Below are 25,777 nucleotides of genomic sequence, written 5' to 3' on the forward strand. Positions count from 1 at the left end.
TTCCAGTTAACCAAAAAAAAAAAACTTAAAAAAGTATTATTCTACATAAATGCACGGATATTAAAACTATTTATGCAATAATTGCTCGCATTACTGGTATAGCTAAAACTAAAAGACACTGCAAGCGAAAAAATCGCTTATCGTCTTGAATATTTTTTAGAGATTTCATATACAGGAAAGACCGCATAAAAAGGGACAAATGATTCAGCATTTACTTTTTAACGTGGTTTCCTTTTATGAACAGTAAGATAAGAATTTACGTCGCATTATCTTAAATCGGATGACCAAGGTATAAGGTAAGCACAGCGAGTCTCATCAAGTAAAGCCATCATGCCAAATCTTAATGAAACATAAAAAGAAATCAAAGTAAAAGTCACAACGGTTGGTGATAGCAAATTTTAAACTGATGAAGATTCAAAAAAAAATTCGAAAGTCAAATACCGTGATAAAGCTGCGAAGCTCAATTTGAATATGAAACGTTTAAGTGACTTTTTTTTTTCGTGACAGTTCTCATTTTAGAGACTATTGATAAGACAAATATATTCATATACTATTATAGAATAGGTTCCGTGAATAGCAGAATCACAGTTACTTTGCGCTAACTTTGACTTTAAAATAATTAGGAACAAAGTAATTTAATAAAATAATAATTTGTTTGTTTAGATTAAGTGCATATTTTTGTATTAATTCGTAAAATAGACGTGATTTAATATCAAGTTCAAATGTTCAAGCTGTTATGAAAAAAATATGTCCAACGATCCGTGCTATTATTTTTAATGTATTTTTCATGAGGTACTATCTTGTCAGTGTAAGTACCAACCAAGTACGACGTACTAATCTTACACATAGCATTGTCTATTCCACTCATATTTAAATTTAAAACCACATTCTAACATAATATTGTAAAGAAATTTAAAGTTCGTTTATATAAGAAAACTAGTTGCTGCCCATGGATTTACCTAAGAGTATCCCCATACTTATGCAAGTGTTAGGGATGAAAAGTAACCAAGTAACACACATTATACATTTAAAATCGTGCTTTTATAATAGTAACATTGACATGTTCTTCTGAATTGGTATTTAAACTATATATAGTAATGTATTTATCCAAAAAATATAGTTTATTTAAATTTTTATCAGAAATCAAAATATAGGTCTCAATTTTTTCGTCCATACGTGAAAAAGAGATAAAATAGCTTAAGCGCCACGTCGGCGACTCGTCGCAACACTACTTAAAATGAAAGCTTTAACTTCCAGCTGTTAAAGCTTTCATTTAAAGTAGTGTTGCATATCGATAGTTAAGGTGTTAGCGATAGTATCGACAGTATCGATAGCTCCCCATGAGCAATACTATCGATAGTATTGCAAAAACCATTACTTTTAACCTAAACTATCGATACTATCGATAGTACCAATAGTATCGCTGCTACCAATAGTATTGCTTACAGAGAGCTAACGATACTATCAATAGTATCGATAGTATAGTTTTCCAGGTCAACTATCGATAGTCAAACTATCGATAGTTCTGCAACCCTGATTTAAAGTAAAAATCTACTTACCACATTGATCTTTCCAAGTATGTGACTTATCTGGTCCTTGCTGCACATTTTGAAATCGATGGTGTTTTCACTACTCACAATCACTACTAGGACATCAGTCACTTATGTCTTTCGAAGATGTCATTCTCAGTCTTTGAATCAATTGTGAATTCTTCCTTTCATTTTTCTTTAACTATTTCTTTTGAAGGTCACGATTTTTAATTAAATATCTACACAATATTCATTTTATACATAACACATATTAAGAATTAGTTCGTTATGAATACCATCAAAATTAATTAGTTTCGAGTAAACTGTTAATTTATAAATACCACCATCGAATATTAAGGTAGGTAAGTGTTTTCCTTAGGTTACAAAAAAAACCTTGGAGAGTTTAATGTTCAACTTTAAATAATAGCTAATAGACCTCAATAATATGTCAACCGTTATAATTAAAAACAAAATCGATATTACGAAATAATTAGGAATGTTCACGTCAAGGTATCAAGCATGGGCTAGATGCTAACGATCAATATCGCCTGATTGTAAATTTAAATTGTTCTATAGTACCATTACGTTACGACAGCAAGAGTCTTAGCCGTTACCGTCGAATAAATTGCCAACCTAACCAACGCATTCACCAAACGCTGTGATTGATTTGATTATCACTAAGTTTTCATTAACTGTTTAATTTGAATTTGCAATTCAATTTATTCTATCTATAGATATATATAATTAGTAATATTATTTGTATATCTGTAATCATAGTAACTAACGAATCAATACATTATTTCTAAGTGCAATAGGGTATTTACTATATATTTCTAGATCGTTATAATATTTATAAATTGTACTGGTGAGAAGGCGGGGCGGATCTCTAGTCTGGTATAAATGTTTTACATGTAATGTATAGGCCCTAGATTAGTGACAGCGGTTTGTTTCCAATGCGCAAATATGGGAGCGATATTCGTCTTTACCTTTATGTACAGGATGATTTTTTAAACAATTATGTGTACTCTTCATTCGAATGTCGAATCAACGACGATACAAAGAAATAACACACACTAAACAACGATTATAAGGAAATAAAGCGATAGGTTTATCTACTTGATTTTAAAACGAATTGATAACCTGTTCCTTTTTGAAGTCGGTTAAAAATTAATATTATTTGACACAGTATCTTATTACATAGTCATATTAATTTTGAATATTAATAAATGAAGTCGAATGATGCTAATAATATGTAAGTACGTATAATATATGCAATTACTTATGATAAAATGGTGGCATAATGTTAAAAGATTTATTCGATGGTGCCTTTTAAATTCACTCAAGTGATCTTTAAAAGAAATCTCTTCATTAATTGTAATTAAACAAATTGAAGTTTAAATTTATAAAGTAAAAATTATATGAACACGCAAAAATATGTTTACATAAACATGTCAGAACAAGTTATCGTAATAAGATTTGCATGTTTTCTAAATTGTTTTAGTGAAATCGTAGATTTAATTGTTTTACATCCCTGTTTTGTTTGCATAAACAATAATTTGTAACCTGTCAAACATGTTTGACTACGATGAACGCTTAACAGCCTAAGACTTTAAAAATTAATCGATGATAGACTGGATTAATGTTAAATATATGTATTTATGTATATCACCGTAAAATTGTAAATATTTTAGATTATAATCTATCTCGTGAGGTTGTTAACAGTAGAAATATTGTGAACGATGTTTCAAATTGCACTGGAACGTATAAAATTTAATTTAAATTTAAATAGTTGATAATCTTTCGGTTTGGTAAGATTTGATTTTTTATAATTTAACTGAAATTCACTTCGATAGACTTTAAAATAATGAAAAATGTTGCGTTTAATGGTAAGCGATATGTTATAGTTCACTAACTTTTGACAGTTTACAATCTCGCGAGATAGATTTCAATCTATCGGTACCTACTTAAAATTTTACAGTGACATATATGTATATCACATTTTAGTAAGATAATATGTACGTTTCAATAATAAATATGTCTTATTGTCTTACTTGTCACACGTGATATTAGCTATCTGTATCCTACAGGCACTAATAAAAAAAACCACAAAAAACACATATGCTTGCCTTATTCTTATGAATGACTTTTAATGAAGAATTTTATTTCTAGAAAAGACCAAATCCTTATTCAATTCATATAAGTGTATTAAATCATTGTTTAATTAGAATAAAATATAAAATATTCATAAATTAGTTGCAACATCATAAAATTAATTTCAAATTTTCCAGATTATTCAAAATATTATTTCGGAACGAATTCGTCTCACAATTGTTTTGACGTCGATCCGTAATTAGCCACAAGTATTGAGAAAACCGCAGTGATATTTTATAGTAGGTAATAAAATAGGTACTTATAAAGTCATAAGATTATAATTATTGCTAGTATCATAAATGCATACTTGTATACTTCGATGCTTGTTAAGACTGAAATATGTGTAATATAACAGTATTTAAAACGGGATTTTTTACCATGTTTTTTATTTTTATTTGGTGGAGCTCGATATTTCGACATTATCTACGAATGTCTTGTTCGCGAGACAGTGAACTGTAAATACTGTTAGTAATAAAAATAACCATGTCAATTTAAAATCTTATGTGTAATATAGTTTCTCAAAAAGCGAACGCTGTCGTCGAAGAGGACTTCCATTTGTCCACCATAGATATTCTCAAAAAAAAAGTAGCAAAAATAAAACGTCTCTGGATTAGGTAATACGTATCAGTAATAAAATTGACGTAGGTACAGTCAAAATAAAAACATTTAAAAAAAAAAAAAATTATTTTGATTGTACCTACATCAATATTATTACTGATACGTAATAATAAAATAACTAAATACTTACATTTATATTAAATTAAAGCATTTTTTTTTTAAATTATTCAATATATTATTACGCCCGCAGTTCGAAGCGAATAGACAACAAGCAACATTTACACAAAGATATTATGATTACATGTAACAATAATAGGCGTGATTTAACATTGCAATACCTAACTAGCATTAACCTATTAAAGTACTATACGGTAGCTAAGCCGAGAACCTTACCCAGTGTATCGGAGTCGATTAATATCCATACCTAGGTTTCTTACTTACTTTCTAATTCGTCGCCGACATTCGCTAAGTAAATATTAATAAGATATTTAATGTTGTACGTATTTATCATCAATTGTCGACAATATCTAGTCATAGCGATTGATGTGCCGACTTAGTTGATGAATATTAATGAAAGGTCCCGAGGTCGAGAGAGACGACGGTATCAAGTGTACCTAAACTAAAGCCACTTTCGTTCCGAACATAGGTTTCTACCATGAATATACCCCGGCGATCAAATTAAACAATATAAATTATACAAATTAAAAAAAACCAAAGATATTATAGCACAACACTATCAGCAGCGAGACGAGATCTTCATAAAATAACTTTTTGAATTCGCGCAGAATGTAGTAAATATTTAACATCTTCGAAACTGCTACTACAAATCTGAACAAAATATAATCTTATAATGAGTTTTACACTTATACTAATAAACATAATATTTATTATGTTCTTAAGTATATAAGGCACTATATCATTTAATTAGTGACAAATTGACCAAGCCCGTATCCATGGCGAAGGGATTGAAAAATGAGTTATCAAGTAAAAAAATATACAATGTCATCAGAACCTAGTCTATACAAAATTCCAGATCAATCGGTTCGGAGGAACTGGTTTAAAATTCAGTTGCAATACAAGAGCCACGCATACTAATCGATGACGTTAAACAAAAGCCTGTAATTACGGCACCCCCTGTGCCATACAGAGTAATTACTGAGTTTCTCGCAGATTCTTCACGATACAATTCCATTCGATAACATTAATATAACCCAGTAAAAGGCGATCCAAAAGTGCTTGATAAGCCTGCTTGAATAAAGTTTATTTTTATTTGAAATGTTAATTACAATACTTTATTCAAAAATAAAACAACACTCACGGGGGTCAATTTAAACACCTGCTTCATATTTACGAGTAAACCAAATTATTCACAGTCTTGGCCCATATAAAGATCAGAATGTAGTTATTAAAAAAAAAGTATTTAGATTATGACGTCATATCCAACGCGACGATACCTTCTTGTATTTTTTTTAAGCTTGCTATAATTCGTATTGGCGCCTATGATTTTAACTTTCGACTTGTTTACATTCCAAAGAAAACGAGAGTGGTTTTATTAGCCTCAGTAATTATCACCTGTATTGCCATGGATTTAAGGTTCACAATAAACAATAGCATTTCTGCTATCAGTGACCATTGATTTTTACGGTGAGCAATTTCATGCTTTTTTGGTAGTGCTTAAATTAATAACTATTGAAGAATCGCTTTCACAAATAAAAAACCTAACAATAGTGTTCATTTAATAACCTTGTATGAAGATTACATAATTTATATTGCTTGCGTAATTCCATCTTATCTTTTTTTGAACTTCATATCTATTATTTTGCTACTAAGTATATACGTATATATATTTAAATTTGTATAAATCTTTTTCTAATATAGGTATTCTTATTTCAGTCTAGTTAAATTTTTCATACGTAACTAGTAAAATGCATCTGAAATAGATGATCTTTATTATAAACATATAAAAGAGAAACGGTATCACAATTTAATAAAAAATATTTCAAGGGTAACGACCATGTCCGATACTTGTACGTTTTTTTTTTTGCAAACTTACAAGCCAAATTTCACGAGCCTTTAGACGGCCATAAAAGATATCGAAGTTGGTGTTAGTTGGAACTTTTTATGGCGAGAGTTTTACGTGAAGATATACGACAAAATGAACGGTGCCGTCTAATATAGACCATCATATTCCCATTTTGTACATTATATGACCGGTCTCGATAAGTACATTTACAAACATAATTTTGTAACAGTTTCCAGAATGTTCCATTTTACGTCACGACTCTTTTTATTTTAACTTCATTCCATTGTATGGGATACATTAAAATCTTTGTTAAAGAAAAAAAAGTTATTTTCTACATTGTTTGTGTTACATAAACATTACAACATTCCCACGTTTAATACTAAAATTATATTTTAAACAAAGTTCACATGAAGGCATAACTTTTAAACATTAAAATTTTCACTCACTTTCACTATGACATAATTTTAAGATAACTGATGAAAAATAATTAACTAAAAGCAATGTTTTATACCCTGTTCCGGTTAGCTTGATCTTTTTGATAGACGGTAGCTAGTGATGAAACCGAAAATATAACATACATAACTGTCGATGGAACGATGGAATGCGTAATTCAAATTAGAATTCAATTTTTTTTAACTTATTTTGTAAATATATATTTTTAATATAATATTTATTTTCTAAAAGGACTTATACCAGCAAAGGGACCCTCGTTCGTAACAATAACTTAAAAATGATCTTTATTATGGATTTTTGTAATCGATATTTGTAGCAGTTTACTGCCTGTTATTCGCGTCCCTACCGTCCGACCGATGTTACATGGTACAAGCTTCTATTATTTTCAATGTTTCTATTTAAATTTTACTTTGAAGCAATAAAAAGTCTTAAAATTTTCGGATAACACTCGAATCTTTAGGAACTTTTGTATTTTATGTATTTTTTAATTTAAATTAAGAAAATAATATGTTCCTCATTGCAAAGTTATGTCGATCAGAAAAATTTACATCCGTCAAAAAGATCAAGCTATCATGTACAGGGTATAGGAAGATGTCTAACGTTGGTATGAGGGCAATAATGATATCAGTACCGAATACAGATTATTTACAAATAAAACTCATCTTCCAGTAAAGTTCAATAAAAAAACCGCGACCACTAAAAGCTACGACTACTGATGCTACTTCCAATGATAACTATTAAATATTACATTAACAACTAACGACCCACCCTGACTTCGCGTCGGTGTAATTTATTATAAAACAAATTTCCTTCGTTATAATATTAGTATAAATATATTTTTATATTATAATTATTATTATAAACTAATCAAAAATTATGAACTCGGTGAAATATTCTTTAATGGCACTATATAGTAAATCGGCAAAATAACTAGAATAATATTAATTCGATTCTAATATCTTACAAAATTGTTACAATAGCCTGATTTAGCAATAAAAAATCTCGCGGTAAGAACAATTTTCTTACGTCTAAACCTGGGTTACACCAGATCTGTATTACACCATTTACTTTTACACTAAGCTGCACTAGTGAGCTTCAACGTGAAATACGTTGAGCTAAACATTCTATTTACTAACATTTTTCACTAAAATACTGATTTAGAGACAATCTAATATAGCAAAAGTTGATCAAAGAAACATCAAACGGCATACGGTCGTGTTGTGTTCCTCGGACCAATTCCATATTCCAATGATATCAAATCGAACCCGCGAACGATAATTACTTATTAAATTATTTCCATAAATAAAAAATTAAAAATTCAAGAGACATGTCGTCAGAAAGTAAATCCAATCAAAAAATGTTTTTTTTTTAATGTTAGAGGTGGCAAACGAGCAGGAGGCTCACCTGATGGAAAGTGACTACCACCGCCCATGGACATCTGCAACACCGGGGGGCTTGCAGGTGCGTTGCCGGCTATTCAAAATTAAGTACAAAAATCCAAAACTATATATTTTTTTATTTTCTTACAACGCCGGGCGGTCCTGTATATCCTTAAATCATAACCCTCAAGGCAAAGCGATACGTAACATAATTCCGGAACTCATACAAACACGAATGCTCACTGATGATGACTTAAATTGATCTCGTAAACGCATCGCGCGGTCTTGCATATCGCTATTCGTGTACCGTGGAAGTGAGAGAACACATCGCTATTGAAATTTCCGACAAATTGTTTTCGTAATTAGCTAACACGCTGATCAAACTACTTTCATATATTATTTTTTTCATACTCAATTACATAGTTAACATGCTATGTTTAAACGGTGGTGGAACCGAGATGGCTGAATGGATACGTTGGCTCTTAATCAAAGAATACGGTTATAAATTTAATTTATGTTTGATAATCATCGCGCACTATTTTAAGAAGTCACCAAAAATCTACTAGATCATTTGAGATATAGGCACATATATAATTATACATTTCCACAGTAGAACAGGGTATATTAAATTCCGAATCCCTGTTTACAAATCGAAAACACTCGAATAAAGTATATTTTGTTTTCGTTGAAATATCAAGAAGTTGAAAGATCCATCGACTGAGCTGTGATCAAACGCAAATACTTTGAGAAATACAATTCCATCAGAACCCGTAATTAATCGCAGAGGACAGAAGCACTTAACGACTGCGGTGAATAGCGCACTGACAATGAAGGGGTTGTATCTGTTCCTAACGGCAGACTTGGCCTGACTTACCATAAAAAAATCTATTATAAATATATTATTGATACAATCAACGTAGAAAAAATTACTGTCATAGTTAAAAAACAAATATTTTTTACGAAGCTATTTACGGCGATAACTTCAGCTCAATCGTTATCGAACTAGTTCAAAGTTCCGGTGTCAAATTGCAATACAAAATTGAAATGCAATACAACGTATACAAACACTCCAAGCGCACTAATACATTACATTACAATCTGTAATATTACAAAGACTATGCAATCTTATGAAGCGCATAAATCATAAAGCGAAATAATGGAGCAATCAGAACGTCAGTGGTACGAATTGTGACAAAACGGTTTTAATGTAGGAACTGACGTGTAAATGAAGAGTAAAATTGCAATGTTTCATGTATCTCACGAATGTGACGCAAAACCGCGTAATTTGTAGAACGGGATAATATATCACACGGATGGATTACCGAAACTATTTTGAAAATAATAAAACAACAGCGGGAATTTACGACATATCACTTAAAAATTAGGAAACCGATACAAAATTCACGAAGATCATTACATTACATAACTTATTTACGAGTGAGTACATATTATGACAAAATTCTACTACGTTTTACTTTATTGCCCGACCATCGTTTATTGTACTTCTAAAACACAATAGGTACATAAGAATTTGTAAGTAATACTAATATTAGTTTACTACATGCAAATGCGACCTTATCAAACTAACCTTTTTGGTTCAGTTAATGCATAGATTATAAACGTAAAAAAAAAAAACAGAACAATGTATATGGGTAAAGAAATAATTCTCAAGCTAAAATTTTATTCAAATTATATAAAATGAATAAAAAAAAATACAGGCAACAATTAATATACTTTAACGAATACTTTAATTTATAACGAATTGAGTTAGTACGAGAGAAATCATTTATTTCGTTTTCGAATTCTACCTACATTATTTTGTAAATGAATGATAATTTCTGTAACACAATTAAGGCATTAAATGAATTTATTGAATTTAATTATAATAAATGAATACAATGATTGATTACTCTATCGATATCGAAATTGATTGAGTTCATACCATGCTAATTTCTTGTATAGGTCAGCAGAATGTTCCAACACAAATAACAGTCGTTTACTTCAAAAATTGAATTAAAAGTCACGGTGCAATTATTATTATTTCCAACAACCGACTATCATACAATAAAACATTTTAAGCAATACAACTTCACCACCAAGAGTGATTCGGTTTTCTGACAGTTTAAATTTTCTGAGGTAAACGAAGGTACCTTGCCATTTAAATCAAATTTGTTAAAAAATAAGTATGAAAAAGGTCAACGCGTACGTAAATTTCATTTTTACAAATAACATTTTATTTATTGAATAAAAAAAAAACTTTAAATGCGATGTCTTTCATTAATTTCTGTTATAGTTATAATGTAATTCATTATATGTAAACAATTCGTCGGATTTAAAAAATATATGTATATGGTTATATTTTGAATCTGTGGTCTAGAATTGACAAAAAAATAAACAAAACTCGTTATTACTTTTACTTTTAAATATCATTAGATTTTTATATCGTGATAAAAATCCTTTGATATATAACTGATATGAAACTAAATGGTACACATTTTAATGTATGTTGAAGCCGATTGAGAGAGTAAGTAAAATTATAATCACAGATGCACTGGTTAATGCATAATTAAATAAACAAGTATCAAGACCGCGAAGCCAGCTATGCAAAGTAACGATTAACATTAATCGCGACACTTTTCTCATTTGTGTGAAAGGTCGCCAACTCGAAACTTGATCGGAAACATTTTTCTAGGTTAACTTCATTCATTTTTAAATCATTTCACAATTCAACATTTTCATCTGTACATGATCGAAGCCTTACGAATATTTATATATATTTCATAAAAAGAACACTGAATATCCTTTGTTTCAAAGGGTCTTATCATTACCTGGACATCCGAAAATTATTTAGAAAAAATCGAGACCTCAAAAGAAATGTCACTGATCACTTGCACCTCACACTTTCGCGGTTAAATTTTCGATTCGATCGAATCATTCGAGAGTGTGCCTTTCATCGTATGAGCGCGCGTCTCGGACAGTACGCGGCAGGTGACTGAGGGAGCAAGAGGCTTCGCAGCGAGTGGGCGATGGGCGATAGGCGACTAGGCCGGTGTATGCAGTTCACAAGTAGGTAGCGATGTCGCAGTATGCCAGAGAAAAGTTAGAAAACAATCATTGCTTACCTTATCGGGCTCCGATCTTTAAAATTTTATTGCCATTGTTGATCGAATGCTAATTCAGTAATTACTTGCGGAAGAAAGAATCGTTTTAGTGCAATCGTAACGATCTAAGGTTTATATTACGCTGATTATCCTACTTAATGTAATCCGTGCTAAATACTCTTAGGTGTGAAATTTCAGTAAAAACAAAACAAAGCCAGACTTAGACGTTTCTAAAGACTATTGAAATCGAGAAGTGTCTGGTACTCGTCGTTTTGGTTTAGCATGGGGCTGAAAAGAATCACAATAACATCAGTATTCATATAAAAAGTATATCTGTGTTGTTATCATTTCAACTACTACAGAAGAAGTAAACTAAAAATCACAATTAAAACTTATACAACTAAAACACATAAATACCAAATGTTTTCTGTTCTCCTAACACAGCTGAAGTACAGCTGAAGTGTGAATAATTAACAAACAATAAAACATATTACTACATACAAAATATGTTACATTTATATATATCAAAATAACATTTAAAATTTTTGGTTGGATATTACGACGTTCAATTAATAATAATTATTAAGGACTATCAAGGACTAATACTAATACGCAAGAGTAACAATATTTAAATTACGTATACAAAATCTCACCGCGTGTAACTTTGTTTATTTTGGGATATAAACAGATAAAATGACTTTCAATCAAGATAAGCGAGATTCAGACATCATATTTTATGATAACGTTCACGGCCAACGCTCTGCGTAACATCGGAAGTTTATTCAGTGTTATTTTAGTTGCTAGTTAATTAAATGCTCTTTAATTATTTTTTGTAAACAAATTTCCGAAACCACTCATTGAACTAGCTATTGAACTTTGACATTAAAACAGCTCTACAAAGCTGAACTACTTGAATCGAACAAAAACAAGTATTATTTTATAAAAAATTAGCTAACCGTCCCGACTTCACACGGGTATTATAAATCTTCATTTGGTGGATGGGCTATTTGCAAGCCCGTCAGATACGTACGGGTGGTAACACCCACTCATCAGATCACGCCAAACAGCAACACTTAGTATTATTGCTTTCCAATTTGGAGGGTGAGTAAGCCAGTGCAAAAACAACACAAGTAACATAACATTTTAATGGTGACGAATGTGCAATATAATAAATGGTTAATATTCCTTACAGCTTACCAAATATATTAAAAACTATATTCGGATATTCCAACTCAACAGAGTTTCGTCAAATTCGACCGAGTGTTTCGGATCGCAAACAATCATTACTACCGAACATTTGTACCGAAGATTACTTAAATAAAAAAATAAATATCGTTTTTAGTATTGATTATTTTATACATGTACAAATGCTGATTATTGCATCTGCCAGTCGTATTAAACAGTATAACATCATAATGTACAGGTAGTACAAATTTTATTTTACAACCGACTGAGATATGTCAGCGGTTGGAAAATTGTAACGTTATCTTATATCAGTTCTCATCCGCGGCTTTGCTTGCCTTTTAGGAATTGAACGTCAGACGTTACGTGTTATAGCTCAAAAAACGTAGCCTTAGTCCTTCCTTGTAGTTCAAGCTTGCTTCTTAACAAATTTAATCAAATTCGGTTCAGGCAGAGAGTTACTTTCACATTTATAATATCAGTATAATAATATCAGATTAAATGTTTTATCAAATTTATTTATTAATATTTTGAATAGAATATTATAATAATATCAATCAGTCGAAGGAAAACCATTCAGCGGGTTATTTCTATACAGAGAAGAAAATAGTATTTTTATAAAGTTTATTCGTATTTGACCGCGATCATTGCTTTTTTATTATTCTGTCCGTCGTTTCGACCGAAGTTGCACCTGTCGCGGTCCCGAGCTGTCTGGGAGCTCCTCCATAATATATAGAATGATGAAATCGTGAAAGTTTAAAGTAAATATACAATGTGTCATAATATGATTTTTTTTAACTCCATACATTCATTTCATTTTCCACCAACTCGCATTGGAGCAGCGTGGTGGAATATGCACCAAACCTTCTCCTAAAAGGGAGAGGAGGCCTCAGCCCAGCAGTGGGAAAATTTACAGGCTGCTAATGTAATATATGTATGTAAAATTCATTTGGTATTATTTTGTTCGAAATACAAACACATTTTTTACATTGTTATTTACGCATTCGCAAATAATGTAAGCAATGGATGCAAATATATATATATAAGTATATGTGTGTGCGTGTGTTGTTATTATATCTGAACACACACACCGTCAGTGTCAGATTTATGCTATTTTAATTTTAATGTCTCTTTATGTATTTTTGTATTGTCAGGCAGCATCACAATCTAAACTTGTGTATAACAAATTGATAAAAAAGTTTACATTGAACTTCTTCATTGACTCGGAATTTGTTTTTTGTTAGATGTATAACACCACGTTTTAGTGTTTGTGGACTTTAGGATTCTTCAGCTTGTCTCGATATAACATCGACCAGTGGTCTCATATTCGAATTTACGTTATGTTAATTAATATGTATGTTATGTATTAAATTGTTTTGTTTTGTTGTTTTTTTCATCATTTAACAAACTATATTCAGTCATTTAACGTGATTTAAAAAACTATATTAAGTAAAGTGTAGATTAAGTAATATGTTCTTTATTTTTGTCCTTTTTTTTTCTTTTTAATTTTTTATACTTTTTTATAATTGTTCCGTGTTCTAAGTAAACATTTTTTTCTTTCTATAAAATTAAACCTGAAGGTGACCAATTCGGGTAAACAAAAACATCTCACGCATATAAAATGAAGCAATGCTCGAGAAGCAAATACGAGTATATCGTATTAGCTTTCAGATAATGTTATCATTTTTATTAACATTATAACTATTTGTGACAGTGCCCTCTTCTCTGAGAAGCAAATTTCGAATCAATATACAAACGATTTAAATACATTCCAATCACGAACCATTACTTAGATTGTTAAATAGTATAATAAAAAAGAATACTTTATAAGTTATTTTTATCTAGCGATTAGAATCATATATAATATACAAACAGGAGTCCATGTTTCTTTATATAACAATATTTATTTTCACTGTTATCCTTTTTCAATGAAACAAAGCCCAAATGTTGCTCCCAAGTCGAGTTTAACAATAAATAAATATATATAAAACCGCGATAAAACCGCAATTAAATCCATTGAATAGTTTATAGGAGATTAGTGTCTACATACAGACAGACAAATATATAAAAAATGCCTTTTACTTGTTATTCTTTTTTTTTACAATTGGAGTCAGTTTTTAATTTTATTTAATGTACAGACACTCGGTTACTACTGCTTTATTATAGGTATAAATAAGGCCACTGTGTACGTCCAAAATTAATAAGTGGATCTAAAGACAACTCCGCCGTTGATACAATTTATAAAATTTCATCAAACATATAATATCCTAAACAAAATATAAGTAGTAAAAATTATACTTCAAAAATAAATGCAGAAATTAACCCGTAAAAAAACCTTGAAGCGTTTCAAACATTAAAGCTATCTACGGAACTATATCAGATACGATACTATTAGTTAAATTTACAGCAATAATAATTTTATTAATAATGGGGTAAAAAATACATTTATAAAAATAATTCTTCTTAAAGTGTTAGAGATCTTGTGATATTATATAGATATTATATCTAATACAATGATCGGTATGATAAAAAGTTACATGATATATTTGTAAACATTATTTGTGAATAATTTAGCTACATCTAATTATAAATTAAATCGTGCTTTTTATTTCAGTAAGTAATTATCAAAAAAATGAAGATATTTGTAAGTTATAATTTAGTTTTTTTATCTACATACATTATCCACAGTAACACATCTTCAGTGTAACATTGCTCCATAATCTATACTTTATATTAAATACATTTCTTTTCAAAATTAAATTTCAATAAAACCTTCTTACTTCGATTTGTGTTACTTATTACATTTAAAATTATTTATTTAAATTTAATTCAATAATCAACTACAAATAAGATGGATGTTTTATTGTTTAATTTTATTTGAATTAAATATGTTAATCACGTAACAATCCGTACATCTATACATATTATAAAATGGGAGAGTCTGTTTGTAATATTAAAATAACCGCTTTTTACTAAATGCATATTTATGTACACACGGTACATATACCAAAATATATTTTTTTACAAATTTTGTCTGTTTGTTTGTTCTGGCTAATCTCTGAAACGGCTGGACCGATTTCGACGGGACTTCACTGGCAGATAGCTAATGTAATAAGGAGTAACGTAGGCTACTTTTATTTTAGAGTTATATATAAAATAATAATAAAGTCACGCTTTTTTTTTAATTCAGATGCGCACGAAGTCACGGGCACAGCTAGTATTATATATATAATAATTATATAGAATTGTTAAACGTATTTTGAAAAAGTTTATTGATATTTCATCGATAAAGTTAATAAATTTGTTAAATTATTTTAAGTAAATGAACGAAACTCATAAACCCAAACGAATATTTGGTACTATAAATCAAACTTGTATCCTTTGACTTTGAGCAAAGGTATCTCCACTGTCACCACAGAGCATTATCGTGTTTTTATTTGTTTAATACATAAAGAATAATAATATGGCATCAGCTAGTCTGTTTGAATGGCCTCTTTTCCAACAACAATGATACAATCAAAACATCGCATCGCAACTATTTCAAAACGAAACATTTAAGATCAGCCTTCATTACGATTCACGTGGAGTGGCTGTCGTTTTGCAATGGAAATAAATAACTTCATTAGGCTCGGTTTCTAGATTAATTTAATTAATTGTTATTGTGTTGCCGTGCTATTGTTTTGCTTGTATGAGCATTGATGATTTATATTTGAATACAATTTGAATAATTCGTGTTTTGTATATATTAGCTGAGATGTTCATTAATAAACAGTGGTTTGGAATATGTTACAAAGGTACTACTGGCCTATTGGGACTAACACTTACAATATCAAAGGTTCGTTGTGTTTATTTCGCAGTGGGGTGACCGTAGTAACAGTGGATTCAAATCTTAAGATCACTTCACTTTGTTTAAGAACTGTATACGATCCCATTTGTTTTAGTAATCAAACTACGTACAACTGTCAAAAAAAATTGTATTTTATTTAAAGATAAATATTGGTAATTGTAGACGAACAATTGTCATCTAGAAATTGAACTGTGTTGTTAAACATATTTCAGAAGAAAAGAGGAAAAAATCGCGACTAGGTAAATATTGTCACAGAATAATCACACTTAAAAGTTATACGACAGTCTAGGTATCATGTCACGACACCTTGACATGAATGATAATACAGATTAAATGGTTTCTTAGTAACTGGGTGATCACCAGATGAAATGCAAATAACAGTTCAATATCACTAAGAAGTCAGCAAAGTGTAACGCCGCCAGGCTTCGCAATTTGCTGCTTTACTGATCTTGCAGCACTTACTGTAAATGTATATAGAGCTCGGTGATAAAAATTACACTAAAACTATAGTAGGTTCATTATTAAAAAAATATACTTAACGAGTTTTCAAAGGCGGCTTCGCCTCCGTTCGGATAGAACCAAAGGGACAACCACAATAAAAACTATCTCTTTCGTTCAAATTTCATTAAAATCCGTTCAGCCGTTCGTGATTGAGTCGAAACCTCCATCCGTCCAAAATCGCATTTATAATATTAGTAAGAAGTAGGATTTCTACTACTACTAATACTACTAGGTTACTTAACAAAGCATAATGATACATGTACATAAGTGACGCCAAAACTTCTTAAGCCGATCATGCTGTTCCTGCTGAGAAGTCGTTAAAAAACGTATCCTATATCTATTCGATATTTAAAAAACAATAACGTCGAGTTTGAAATAAGAACAACAGCAAAAAGCGGTAGCATAGTAATATCTTTATAATAATAAATCAATTGATTTAATAACAGTTAGCATAAAATACAAGTTTAAAGTCAACACTTACATTATAAACGAAATACTTTCACCAATACAACGATACCGATAGTATCGACATTTTAATCGTTTTACGAACACCTGTTCCAGCGCGCATTGTTGAAACATGTTTTCTTAGAAACCATAACAAAAACCTGAAACGCAAAGGTTGCCTAGACGGCGAGTCAATTACATAAAAGTAAAACTTTTCACATTCTTCACTATCTCTAATGGTTTTCAGGTCAAAGACATTTCACGGCTTACGATTTCATACTGAGGGTGGTAGAGTTCATGACCTTGATTTGAGGTTAGTACAAAAAAAAGCCGAGTCAGCTTCATAATGAATAAACCTAATGGAATAATTATTTTGGTATAATTCTCTATAAATCAACGAATTGTATACATTCTTGCTGATTGGAATTGGAAGAGATTGATTAAAGAACTTTGAGGAAAACGAAAAAAAGCATGGGTATTTCGTAAATATGTTGAATATTGTTATTGAATATGTTGAAAAGTATAAGTAACAGTCAGTACAACTACCAATGCTGGACAAATTCCACCGCGGTGTTCCAATGCGGTGCAGGGGATACACATGTGGCCGAATTTCATTGAACTAGACAATTGCAGGTTCCCTCACGATGTTTTCCTTCACCGCCAAGCTCAGTGTGCTTGCCTGATTTCGAACCCGCAATCTTGAATTAATTAAAATATATAAGTAATTATGAGTTCGCATTAATAACACAAATATTTATCTTATCTCATCTGTTGAAGAACACATCAACAATCTCATTTAAGAAGTTCGATAAGTTATATAAACCTAAAAATCAACGTTTACATAATGTATTTTTTTTAGAATACCAGTCCCCAAATACCTTACATATTCATAAACTATTCTAAGATATTAAAACTGCCAGCCAGAGTTGATACTGTTATGTTTAGATTTTACGCATTTTAATATTTTACAGCTATACCTGCTTTATATTTTTGGATAAGATTCACTATATCATTAAAATGAAAAAAAAAAAAACACCGACACAATCCCTTTTACCCTTGATTTTAATTGACAAGGGCAAAGGAACAATTTATGCTAATTTTTTAAATGCATTTTACATGTTCTGAATTATATATTACAATATACTTAATACATACATTCCACATTATGTTGAAAACTACTTAAAAGATCAATAATTGATCTTAAAATTATTTCTGACCACTATGTTGCATAAATGAGATATAAAAAGCATGTTCAATTAGATGAATATCTCTATGTATAAAGGGAACTGTGCTTGAGTTTGTACTTTATGAAAATCGGTCGCGCTATTTAGAAGAACAACTTAAGACATTAAGTAAATGAAGGTGGTTGTAAATTTACGACATAAAATTAAATTATTATATTTTGATAAAGTATTATCCTTATCTATAGTGGGGGGGCGCTATTTACAACATATAGATGTTTTTGTTTTTTTAAATTAACTATACGTATTTACTATGATATGTTATTAAAAATATGTAAAAAAAACATATAAATACTTCCGGGCCACCTATACGGGGACGCTAAATTTCTGCGTGTAAAACCTTTGACATTACAAAAAGACACTTTAATTTTGTATATATATAATATATCCGGGTTTTAGCTGCGATCTAATCATACCTACTATAAAATCATACATAAACAGTGTTCACGCAAATTTGTTTACATAATATAAATCTTTACGTAAAATCTCTATTTAAAAAAACATCTTTAGGCGTTTCGAAATAATTCCGTCCGTCGTAAACAATGGCGTTCTTCAAACTCCATGAATACAGTTTCGACAGCGTCGCTATGGTTTTACAGAGTGCAAGAGACGTATTACATTATAAAACCTCGAACTGGAAGCGTTACGCTAATTAAAAACGTATGTTATTTTTGAAAGCAACAGTGAAGGAAACCATATTTCCTTATTCATCAAGTTTCCCGTTACCTGCACCGATTTTGATAATCACTTAACTTGTAATTCGACGCGTTCGTGTCGTTGTCATTCCGCAATAGATTAAAACCCTGCGATATCAATTAACCGTTTAATTGATTTAATAAATATAGTGATAGCTCATTGGTTGAAATTCAAACGCCAATCATAGCTAACTCTATTCCAACCATAACAGGAAAAAATCCAAATAAACAACATTCGAGCGCAAATTGACGCGATATCATTGGTCAAGAGCTTGGTTAGTCTATGATATTCACTATGGATTTGCGAAAAAATGTCGTTTCGAACGTTGACGAAACTGTTATCGGAATTTTGGAAGTAAAATTAAGTGGAAATAAGTAGTTAAGTGCGATTGTGTTGTATAATAAGTAAATATTTATTAATCATAAACTCTTAGTAGTGCACAAGATAGCTGAGTTGAAGCATGAAATACGTAAATCTAAGGTTTGTTTATCATAGATTTTGAAGATAGGAAAAAAAAGTCTCATTTCATACACCTCCATCTGCGTTATTTTCATAGAAAGTTTTTGCAGTTTACGGTATTCATCGATGTAAAGATACTAAGAAACGAGATTATATTTATAACATATAAATAATTAATTTAATTTGTTTTACAAAATATATTTTTTTTATATTTATGTAATCGGGTTTTTGGCAAAAAGTATAAAATTAAAAACATTTAATTTGAATAATTATTTCACTTGGCGTGTTACATAAATTGAAATTTTAAGAAAATATAGTTTTTACATAATCATATCTCGCGGGTTAAATCATAACATATGACAAAAACAAAAATTACAGGACAAACTATTAAACATTCGGTATCTCAACTGATAAAATTTGCAAGCATATCCATTAAAAACGTATTGACACGAAACAGAAAAAAAAAACATTTTGAAGGTAGAAAACTTGCTTTCTTATTCGAACAAAATCTTACGTTTGCATATAAACAAATCAAACTTAAAAAAAAAAAAACATCTAGACTCATCTAGTCGTTGTATGCATAAGGGGACAGACTGAGCGTGAAACTAACCTAACCTAATTGAAGCCTATATGGATAGTGCTCTTGTTACCAGACATGCAACGCTACAAAGTAATGATTACTTCGTTGCGGCATTTCAATTGAGAATATTCCTCATAATAATGCATTAGGCGTAATTGATTCCTTCAATCAGAATCGCAAAGCATTAGTAGATTTCTAAAGAACGTAACATGGCTTTTTCTGAAAGTTTACTGCTAAGATATATTTTAGCAAAGATCATAACGCAACATATTTTTTTTATGACTTTTACAATTCATTCATTTCACAAACACATCTAAATAAAATCGAACGACTTTTATAAAAAAATATATCATCATAGTTAATACTACTTTATTTTTATCATAAATATCTTTAAAATCATCAAATATTTTTTAATCAGTCGTAACTTTTTTAGTCCTTTGCTTTAGGTGTTTTAAAAAAAGAAACAAATTCCATTCGACATCACTAGTCACAACATATCGCTAGTATTAGACATATTAGACGTAGGATTATCAATGAATGTCAATCACTAATAATAGATAAGGTTCCGTGGTAACATTTACACATCTATCTTTGAAATATAGATTACAAGAACCCATTCGTATACCAAATATTACAAGACTCTGATATATCGATCGTATTATATACCAAAACCGTGTTCTCGAATTATCGAGAACGACTAAAAAAACGTGCCGAAGCAAGTATATTTACATGTTATAATAAGGTTTTAAGAGCTATTTAACCGTGAGACCAAGAATAATTGGAAAATAATATCGGAGTCACGAAAACCATTATGGTCATTGGTCCCAGCTCAATACTAAACTTGTTTTTCTGGGAATGCTAATACACACGTAGCTGGACAACGGAGTGTTGAAAAATATTTATTCATATTCATAAAAACGTGTTAATTGTATAGAGGTACCGTTATGTTAATTAAAAATACAAAAACATATCGCTTAATTGTATAACCCTAAGTGGAATTAACATGACTTTGATCTCTTTTTGATTAGTCATAAAATATAAGACTACAAGTTAAAGTAGGTCACGTAAGTAGGATAACATGGTAGTGAAATAAAGTCACAGCAAACACGACCGAGTTATAATTCGAAGTTTACCAAATATTGAGAAGACGATTTTCATTTCAACGTTTTCTAATATTTTAAGTACCATATGGTGTATACATTAATTTAGGAAAACTCTCTATTATATTGTATTGCTATTATTCAGCACCAATATTACATATAATATAATAAAAATATTAGATAATATAAGTAAAAATTTGGCCATTAATAATTTCTTCTCGCTTAAAACTGGTTCGTAGATTAAAATTCTATGTCATTGACATCACTTCCTACTTTTTTAAATCAGACCATCTCTAGTCAATTGATTCGGATACGATACTTGTAGTTGGAAATATTTTATCTTAGAAACAAATAATTGCTTTTAGCCATGAAAATCCAATTAGATTCACTTGGTGGTAGATTATTGTGCAAACCCGTTTGGGTAGGTAGCAAACACTCATTAGATATTCTATACACTATTTGCCAAACAGTAATACTTAGTATTTTTGTGTTCCCGTTTGAAGGATGAGTGAGTCGGTGTAACTGTAGGCACAAGGATCATGAAACCTTAGTTCTCAAGGTTCATGGCACATTGGTGATGTAAGGAATGGTTAAAATTTCTTACAACGCCTGCCTATTTGCTCGTCCGTCTACAGATACCATAATATATAATATAAAGCTTATAACACATTACAAAAACAAAAGTTCGCTAGCCAGCGACTAAATTCACAACGTCTTCTTCCTGTTATTCCTATAGGTACTATTTAATCATTTTTACTCCTTATCTAAGTCAAGCCTAAGCATAAAATTGTGCAAGAACAATCACGCAACAATGGCAAGCAGAGCAGCGCTTGAGCAACCAGGCCAGCAGTGCTATTCTGTACAAAATCACTTCCTATGTCGCTCGTGTAATGTTGAAAACCGACATACGGGGATACGCTATTATGACGCGTGTACCCTTAAAATGTTATAGTTATTATTAAAGTCAATGTCGCTTATCACATTTTAAGAGTCCACGACATAATCTGTGGTGAATTTCGAACTTTCTTTCAGAATAGGAAACAGTAACATTAAGCCCGCTGTAAAATCACCCTCAGCACGGAAGATGGCACTTCGTTTGTTTACATCAGTTTTTTAAATTTTGTACTTCTATCACCGTCTTCTGTGTTAAATAAGAAGAGACTTATATATTTTAAATAATAGTTTTTAATAACACAAACAAATAATAACAAATTTTAACTTATCTAAGATTTAATTTAGTGAGATATTTTTTTTTAAAAACGGACCAACAGCAGTACAAATGTTACAACTAAAACACGAGTCATTTATAAGATTTATATTTAATAAATCGTTTCATTAATAAAAAATCAAACGGTTATTTATCGAACTACGAGCACTTTTAAATCATAATTTTATTGGATACATTAAATATTTCATCGTTTCGGAATGTAGATTCCACCAAAAATAACTTACAAGAGATTCGGTAGTTACTGTTTTATTTAAATAAAAAAATAAAGCAAATATGATGTGAACGTCGTCTGTTGTGTATTTTTACACTAAAATCTCCGAAACGCTCTTAAACTTCTTGTATAAGTTTTTATTAAATAAAAAAAATATACTTATTTATTTGATGGTTTCAATATAAATAAACTATCCTAACAACGCAAAAGCATCTAATAGTTAACCCAACTCATTCAAGCCCACATACGTAACGTTTAACATCCAAATGGACATAAAAGCCAAAACTGTTCACCCTTTTAAAATTGAGAATGAATTGCCGAACTTTCATTTAAACGAATGCGTACGAGAACAAATATACATTTTAATTTGGAATCCCTCTTTCCTCGGCTTCCGCGTTCTATATCTGGACCGTGTAAATAAGGAATGGATTTTTTCACCGAGGAGACAGATGTTACGATTCGTTGTGTAAACATGACACCGTTAAATAAACCGTCGTTCTGGAGCACGAGACAATCGAACGTGTACAAGTACTACAAAAGTATAGACAAGTTTAATACTAACACGAATAAAATATATTACTTAGAATGTGTTTTATCTTATTTGCGTGTATGATGTTTGTTACGAAATCAAATTCGATATACTGATTTAAGAAATTTGGTATAGAGATGATTATTTCGTGTCATAATCCATATCCTTCATTAAAGATTTTCAAATTAGCAGATGTCCATACTACACATGTTAATTTTCACTTGATATTCTCCTTCAAGAATTGAACTATAAGCCCCAATTAAGCATATAAAACTTCAACAGTGTTTGCGTATTGAACCCGTCATCTTTGGTTATGATACGCCTGTTCTATCCACTCGATCATCGGGAATAGTATCTACCTCTCTTCTTATTACTTTCTACTTAATGGCAGCGATGATTAATAAACCAGCGGACACGCGACGAACATCGTATCCTAATAATAGGTGACGAAAGAAAGACAAACAGTTACGACGCGCGGGAGATAACTAATTATTGGAACAGAAAAACATTTCTATGAGAACTTGTGATATTTTTTTTTATTATTTTCTTTATTGTAAATGTAGATACGTCATATATACAAAGACCATAACGTCTGTTATATAAAAAATATAAATAAAATCAAATTTAAAGCTTTCGTCGTGACGGAGTACAGATTCGATCATCAGAACCAGCAAGAAATTTCGTTGTTATTATTTTTCATAAATTGTTTATATGTATCCACTCCACTTTCGTGTCTGCTACCTTTGCTGTCTTTATTTATAAATGTATTTTTAACGTGAGTTTTAAATCTATTGTAAGGCCAAGTTAAAAATATCTAAAGTAACAGCCTGCAATTGCTCACTGCTTACTCACACTCCATTCGAGGAGAATATTTGGAGCTTATTCCACTACGCTGCTCCAGTGCACACACATGTGAAAGAATTTCATTGAAATTAAACACACGCAGCTTTCCTTAATCTTCTCAGGTGTTCTCGAACCAAGATAAATTATAAACACAAATAAAGCACATGAAAAGTCAGTGATGCTTAGCTGGGTATGAACCCGCAATCATCAGTTAACATACACGCGTTCTACCCAATGACTTCTCTCGGGGTGAAAAAAACTATATCTCAGTAGATAATAGTATTTTAAGATTATAGTTACTTGTATTAAATACGTTAGGGCTCTTCCACAACAAGCTAAAAACAGTTTACAATCATTCATAAGCTCAATAGATTAAACAGATGGTAATATATTCAGTGGGAATCACAGATGAACACGGCGTTCGTTACAAATAACGGAACACGACAATGGTACCACATGTATCAAGGTATATATGTCATGATACTGTACAGATAATTATTGAATACAATCGAGAGGAAAATATCGAACAGTATATCTAAAAAAACCGCGCGGTGTCACCATTCAATATACAAATCAAAGGTAGGATAAATTGTACTGTACCATATCACACGTCTGGGCTAAACCCTCTTTATGAAAAAAGGATGTATTAAAAAATGAAAATACACTATATCACATTTTATTTGCAGTTATCTTCGCGTGATTTTGGCACAGACAAAAGAAGTTTAATTAAATGTAATTTGTACTACTGTATACGTCATAGATAGATGAATAATATTTATTGTTCATGTAAATATATCAATCCAATACATTACAATAATATTTTATTATATTTACGAAAATACACTAACAGACTCATAAACGGCATCAATATTCAAGAAACTTTTGCAATAAACATTGTAACCAAATATTCAAACTTTTTATACGAATTTAAATTCGAAACCTATAGTTTCGTACGTTAACTTCATAACTGCGTAGTATCGTCCTCAAGTGTATGTTTGTATACTGGAAATGACCATAAATATTTTTGAGTATATCAAACAAAAACATGCGTTTTTAAAACTAGACAATTGGCAAATCATTGTAGAATTTGGACAAAAAAGGAAATAAATGACGCAAATGTATATATATATAGCAAAGGCTGTAGTCTCAATCCGAGTTACGATTTTGAAATCGATTTCACATATTAAACATTTATTTACTTTCATTGAAATTTTTTTGGAATATATTCGATCGAATTTAAAATCATTCGATTTATATGTGAGCTTTTAAACTTATACTTTTATAGCATAAAAAGTTAACTTTCTTTTATTTAACGATAAGTATCATACAACAAAGGCAGCGAGTCACGTAGGTTCAAAGGGTTACATTTTTGTGCAAACCCAACATGCTATCAAATTTAGTACAGATATAAAATATACTTTATATTATACTTGACTTGAGTATATAATAAAAAAAATGTGTTTTAGAATTCCTATAACATTTAACATTACAATAATTATTATTAATACATTAAAAAAACAGAAGATTTATCATTTTAATAAACGATATTTTAAAATTTTACTATTTATATAACATAAATATACTATGCATAAATTGTAGGCTTGCTCTACTTTTTTAAAATCGTCAAGCAAAACTTATTTTTAACTAGAAATAAATTTACTCCGATAACAAGCGCCCTTTCGAATAAGATAGCGTATAAAAAGCTAGATAACGAGAAGTTGA

At 30.4% G+C, this 25,777-nt stretch overlaps 1 protein-coding gene across 8 annotated transcripts in view; it reads right to left on the reverse strand.

Moving 5' to 3' along the window:
• Positions 1–25,777, reverse strand: part of LOC113398432 (disheveled-associated activator of morphogenesis 1) — a 122,337-nt gene that overhangs the window by 61,039 nt on the left and 35,521 nt on the right. For 2 of the 8 annotated variants that reach the window (XM_026637176.2, XM_026637172.2), the window contains exons 1-2: positions 10,922–11,120; positions 1,560–1,737 (exon numbers count right to left, since the gene is read on the reverse strand). The exons of 1 other annotated variant lie outside the window; for it this stretch is intronic. In XM_026637176.2, coding sequence (XP_026492961.2) covers positions 1,560–1,607 — 48 coding nt within the window. In that variant the 5' untranslated portion in view covers positions 1,608–1,737; positions 10,922–11,120. Of the gene's footprint in view, positions 1–1,559; positions 1,750–10,035; positions 10,056–10,921; positions 11,121–25,777 lie in introns of those variants that run through there. 5 more of the 8 variants (XM_064217055.1, XM_064217058.1, XM_064217057.1 and 2 more) reach the window with 5 other exon arrangements.

This window comes from Vanessa tameamea, chromosome 15, assembly GCF_037043105.1.
Source record: "Vanessa tameamea isolate UH-Manoa-2023 chromosome 15, ilVanTame1 primary haplotype, whole genome shotgun sequence".
Lineage (NCBI taxonomy): Eukaryota > Metazoa > Arthropoda > Insecta > Lepidoptera > Nymphalidae > Vanessa > Vanessa tameamea.